Source organism: Anarrhichthys ocellatus, unplaced genomic scaffold (genome assembly GCF_004355925.1).
Source record: "Anarrhichthys ocellatus isolate YVR2014 unplaced genomic scaffold, GSC_Weel_1.0 scaffold35, whole genome shotgun sequence".
Classification (NCBI taxonomy): Eukaryota; Metazoa; Chordata; class Actinopteri; order Perciformes; family Anarhichadidae; genus Anarrhichthys; species Anarrhichthys ocellatus.
The window spans coordinates 1,474,769-1,480,641 of NW_022280065.1; the positions used below are offsets into that span (position 1 = coordinate 1,474,769).

Sequence of the window (5,873 nt, forward strand, 5' to 3'; positions counted from 1 at the left end):
GTTAACTCCACCTTAAAACAGAATTGTTACTTACTCATAATCTGAGCCACTCCGCTGCAGACAGATGTCATCTAAACTGGAGGTTCAAAATGTGAGCAGGTAGAAAAGCCTTTACACCTGAATTAGTTTCATATCTTAGATCTAGAGCAGAATACCGATTGACCTTGGACTGTGCTTCACGATTCAGAAAGCTGTTAAAATATATCCTAAAACACATTTGGGCTTCCTCAAAGAGGTCGTAGACAGAACTTGCTATTTGTCGGACTCTCTGAGGGACTTTCCAAAGATAAAACGAGGACAAAATAAAACCTTCATGTGCATCCACAGTAGATGTTTATGGAGTTAAGCCAATTGGCACAGTGCTATTACTTCCAACTACCAATTGGGGCAGTGTTGAAGCTTGGAGTGATATTAGGTTTTATTTTATTTGTTGTATTTTTAAAATGCTTCTGGTACACAAACATCCAACATACATTTCTTCAGTAATTTGAGGACTTTGTTTGCCCTGTGTTTCGCCTCTCAGGCTACAAAGAGGTTACTGCCCGACCCTCTGATTGGTCGATTGCTGTGCTTGCAGCCTGACAGGAAGACTGCAGGCGGGACTTATGTACTTTTTTTGTTAAAGAAAAAACATATTTTATCATCAGGCCTCTTCAGAGAGAAGGTGATAAAAGTATCTCCAGGAAAGATGTTTAGATAGCATTTCTAAACTTTAAGCTGTTTAATATGTATTTGCTATATAAATATAAATGCAGGATACATAAATCAGATATTATAAGCTTTTTTTTAAAACCCAATCTACGCCTTAGAAAATATCATAAAGAAAGTGATGCGTATCAGCCTCATGCATGACTCATCTGAGGCTTTTCCTGCTGGAATTTGCAGTATTTTTGGAGGGTGGGCTACTTATTTTTTCGGTATGATAATGTGTATAATGAGATTGCATTGTAATATCCGGGGGCCGGTCCAGAGTGGAGTGGGAGTGTCTGCGCGCTGCTCTCCCTTTCTACCAGGAAAGCGCCGGAGGAGACCCACAGTGCCACACAGCCGCGCACTGCAGAGGAGACAGAGAGCGGGACACACACACACACACACCACCAGGGGAATATGTCACGCACCGAGGGACGCTTCAACCACCGGCGCAACGCGGCCCATGCTTATCCACTGCCTCTGCTTTAGTTCAGCAGACACACATCGCCCCGTTCACCACTTATGCTCTGCTGAAATCTTCCCTGCTGCTGCTGCCGCTTCTGGTCCATCTCCGTCCCCTCCTCCTCGCGCTCGTCACCGTCCCGTCGCCAGGATGGACAAGTCGCTCAGCAGTCCGCAACCCGTGGCCAACACAACCAACTCTTCCCCGTCGGACCGCGGGAGCTCGTCATCGACGAGGAAGCCCGGGAGGAGCGGGTCGCACAGCCCCGGCTCCGGCTCCCTGGGCGGCTCAGCCGGAGGAGGCAGCAGCCGGGGAGCTGTGCTGGGGAACAGCATGAATTTGCAGCAGCCGCGCAAGAGGCAGCTTGAAGGAGTGCTGAGCAAATACACCAACCTGATCCAGGGCTGGCAGAACAGGTAAGCACATGGATGGAGTTTGATGGGAAGAGGAGGAGGAGGAGGAGGAGGTGGAGGAGGGCGTCGGATACGATTCACTTTCGGTTCAGGCGTCCGATAGCTCGGTGGTGATATTTGCGCCTGTCCACGTTGCACTTTTACCAACACGTCACTGTGAGGGGGTGGGGGGAGGAGGAGGGGTCAGAGGGTTTAAAACCAAACCCTGCACACGTGTAGGCCTGCTAATGAACTACTCTACTGGTCCTTATTAGGTTAACAAACACTAATACAAATCAGATAATATCGTTAACAGAGAGACTCAACAGTCCAGTTAAATCCTGGCGTTTGCTGACATCATATAACAGGTGTGTGTTGACTAAACTCTACAGTCATTTGTTTAAGGCTAGAGTTAGAAATGGCAACTATTTTGGTTATTGGTTTGGTTATTTGGTTATCAATCATGGCAAAAGGGACAGAAATGAACTGTTTTTGACTTCTCAAATGTGAATATCTGTTTTTTTCTCAGTCTTTGGGTTTTGGCTAATGATTTTTTTTTTATTATCAATTCATCTGTTGTTTACTTCATTAATTGTTTGGTCCATTACACGTCAGCAAACAGCGACATATGCCCATCACAAGACGCGCATGACATCTTCTAATTAAATAACCTGAAGATATTTAGTTTAATCTTCACATTTGAGAAGTTGGGACCAGACAATATTTTACATTATTGCTTGAAAAATGAATTATTTTTTTGCCGATCGACTAAAAGACTATACTGACTAGAGCTTGACCGATAAATCGTCCGGGTTAATGTTTTGGTCCGATATTGGCTCACAGCAGACATGCTGGTATCGGCATATGCATCGGAAGAAACTGCTGCTAGTTTAGAAACTGTTTAGAAACTGCTAATCCCCTTTGTAGAATGTACAAATAATGTAGGCAACAAATGAAAGTTTTCATTGTTGATTCATCTGCCAATAGTCCAAAACCCAAAGATATTCATCTTACCATCACATATGACACAGAAAAGTATCAAATCTTCTGTTAAGAGAAGCTGGAAACTTTGGTCTTATATGTTTGGTCTTTTAAAAAAAAAAAAATCAGTCAATAGATTCATTTTCTACTCTACTGCACTAATCGCATAGTTAGCCCATCATTGCAGCTGTAAAAAAAAGATGCTCACAACAAGTTCAAGTATCTCGTGAGACAAAGAAAAGCAGCAGTCCTCACATATTGGACTATAAATCCAGATGAAACGTTGTCGGTGAAATTACCTCGTTACTTCATTTTAATGCTTTAAACAGTTTTTTGGTATTCTTCTGCTCGTGAAGCGCTGCAGCCTGCTCTCACAATGAAGTGCAGAATATCTCAGCAACAACTGTGGAGATCACAGCGGTGCGTTATTGGGCGAATGTTCTTCATGCAGCATTTATGGGTTCACTCCCTGCCCTGTCCGGTTCACTCAACTCGGAGCGTTTTCATGAGCAGCTATGAGCGAGCCTTTAATTTGAAACTATTACCAAAGCCTAAACCTGTTGCTGTTGTGAGCCATGTCTGAAACCTTTGGTTGTGGTTTGAGTGTTGTTGTTTGAGGCATAGAAAGACTTTTCTAGCTAATTCCCTGTAAGCTGCTGAACTAGTGTACACACAGTGGACATGAATAATGCAAGATTTCTCTTCCTCAGCTGTAGTGTGATGAAATTACTTCTTTTTTTTTTTTCACCGATGTGCACACAAAAATAACCGTCCCATTGTCGCCTTGGCGCTGCTGCAGAGAAGGAGAAGGCTGAGACTGTAGTGTGTACAATCTGGGCTGGAAGCCAGTGTGTATATGCGAGAGAGGGGTGAGGTAGGGAGGGAGGCGGAGAGAAAGAATGGCTGCTTCCAGCTCTCCCATTAAACTGACAGGCACATGATGCACTGAACTGCATCTTGATCTGCACCCACGGGAGTAATACCTGGGTATGAGATTCAGCACACGCACGTGTTCATCTCAGAGAGGTCTTATTGAGCTAAAGAAATCTCAATTGTATTTGACATTCATGTGGGATTTGCTACATGTCAAGTCTGCTGATTCAAACACCTGAACTCAGGTATGCAAACAAATGTCACAGTATACAATACGCAGGTTGTTGCGAGCAGAATGTAAGCTGGGTTTTTATGGGGAAGGGTGATGTAAAAGAATGGGGTTTGTTCTTGGCGGCGGTGGCACTTGTCCCGTTTCAATGTCAAAGTGACAGAAGGTGAAGGTCTCGCCCAAACGTGGAGACGCAGAGAGCGATCGCCGACTAAAACTTTACTGAAAATGGAGCCTTTTTAGCAGGGAGCCGAGAAGTTAACGATCATGTTTTGCTTCACGCCGGTTGTTCCAAACGTGGAAGGGTGTGAGCAATCAAAGTGTAATGAATAGTCTGTACCTGAAATCTACCCTATATACGTGGACTAAGATGGTGCCTGGAGTTGTTTTGTAATTATGTTTGTACATATTGTGTTGTATGAGGCCATTATGCTACTTACACATCCAGAAAAGCATCGAAAAACACTTATGTTTAAAAAAAATATGTCCATTTGGAGTGAAAATGTACATGACAGTCATGAGTGAATATTCAAAAAAATTGGGTCTTGTTGCCAGTAAGGTAGTTTTTAAAACTATATTTTGCTTAACAGCTAGAAATATACTGTAAGTGCAACTGCACTTTAGGTCATCTGTCATTTTTCTGCAACATGGTTTCAACCATCTTTCAGACTATTTAACAAGCGACAATTTGCAAAGTAAAGCACCGCTTTGCTTCACATTCACAACAGGAACTTGAAGTATTTCAGATATTGCTGTCTTTTGTTTTACGATAATCGGTGTGAGAATTACAGGCCCATTCCATCATTTTAACTGTCTTAACTTAAAAGCTTGACATTTCCATAAACTTTGTAGAAGAGTTTAAGTTCATTTTTGTGTTTCCTAGCTTAACAAAATGAAAGTAATGGCTTCTGTTTACAAATGAAATTGATGTAAACAAACCAGAAATTGTTAATAACCCTAACTATAAATTGTCTTATCCCTTGCTCAGTTTAATGGTGAAAGTAGGTTTCAATCTTCCTTCAATTTAATTTTTAGCTCTTGTTTACATTTATTCATAGATAGTGAGAAAACTTGCACTGCAGTTCAGTTTTCCATTAGTCCCCGTGCTCATGAGTGCTTTTTCTGACACATTGGATAGCTTTATTAAGATATAGTAGGCTGTTTACTAGAGGTGGCCACAAAATAATGTGAACTGGAAGTAAGAGAGAAGCTTGTTGCAGCTGCAGTTCAAAATGTAATATCAGGCTTTTTCTAAAGCCATTAGAGGAAGAAGAGAAGAAACTTTGCTCAGGTTGCGTTTAGTTGTATCTTTAAGAGCCTGGAGCATTTTTATATATACAAACATTTGAAGGAGGAGAGGCGGGGCTCTGGTAGTGTAGGAGTAATTATAGTCATCAGTTACGTTCCAACACTTTGCGAGTGTTTGGCAGGTGGTGTCGTGGTGGGCAGCAGACCTGAGTGAAGCTAATTCTGCCACTGTGTGGGAGGCCATGTGTCAGTGTGAAGTGCTGTTATGTTGTGTAGGTGCAGTTGCCATTTTTTCTTTCATTGCAGGCATATGCATACTATACTTGTGAGGACCCTCATTGACACAGTGCATTCCTTTTTTGTAGGTTTTCATGGTTTGTATATACTATTATAATATATATAATAAAAATAATATACTGGCAAAGTAAATTGCGACTTGAAGCGTAGTTTAACACTTATCTTTTCTATACAAGAGGAGTAAATCGTCTTTCAAAGCCTTGTGGGACAGTAGGAAATAAAGGACCAGCTAAAGTTAAAAAAAAAATAATGATTTAATGCAAAACTGACTAAAAAAGTGATGATTCGATGGACCCAGAAATTAAATCCTTTTATTTAAGCAACTTTATTTCACAATTTCAACTAATATAAAATTGCATAAAGGAATACCAAAAAAAAGAGAGAAAAAGATTGATAAATAAAGGTAAATAGTCCATGATAGTTACTTAAACAGTGATGTAGATAAAACAATAAACAAATTTTGTACACAAACAGACACATTCTCTCACAATGGAAAATGTTTAAAGTGCATGCAGTGATAGGATGATATCTCGATATCTCTCCTGAGCTTTGGGTCTATTGTTTTAGATACAAAGATGGTTGTGTGTTGGACAAGATTCACCCTTGGAGCTTTTGTGACTGTAACATAATGCAGAGTACAATACAGGACATACGTGTGTGTGTGTGTGTGTGTGTGTGTGTGTGTGTGTGTGTGTGTGTG

At 41.3% G+C, this 5,873-nt stretch overlaps 1 protein-coding gene across 3 annotated transcripts in view; it reads left to right on the forward strand.

Annotated features, from left to right (window-relative positions):
• The first annotated feature begins 1,038 nt into the window (after positions 1–1,038).
• osbpl10a (oxysterol binding protein-like 10a) overlaps positions 1,039–5,873 on the forward strand; it is a 60,981-nt gene continuing 56,146 nt past the window's right edge. For all 3 annotated transcript variants that reach the window (XM_031866452.1, XM_031866451.1, XM_031866453.1), the window contains exon 1: positions 1,039–1,569. In XM_031866452.1, the coding sequence (XP_031722312.1) occupies positions 1,154–1,569 (416 nt within the window). In that variant the 5' untranslated portion in view covers positions 1,039–1,153. The remainder of the gene's footprint in view (positions 1,570–5,873) is intronic.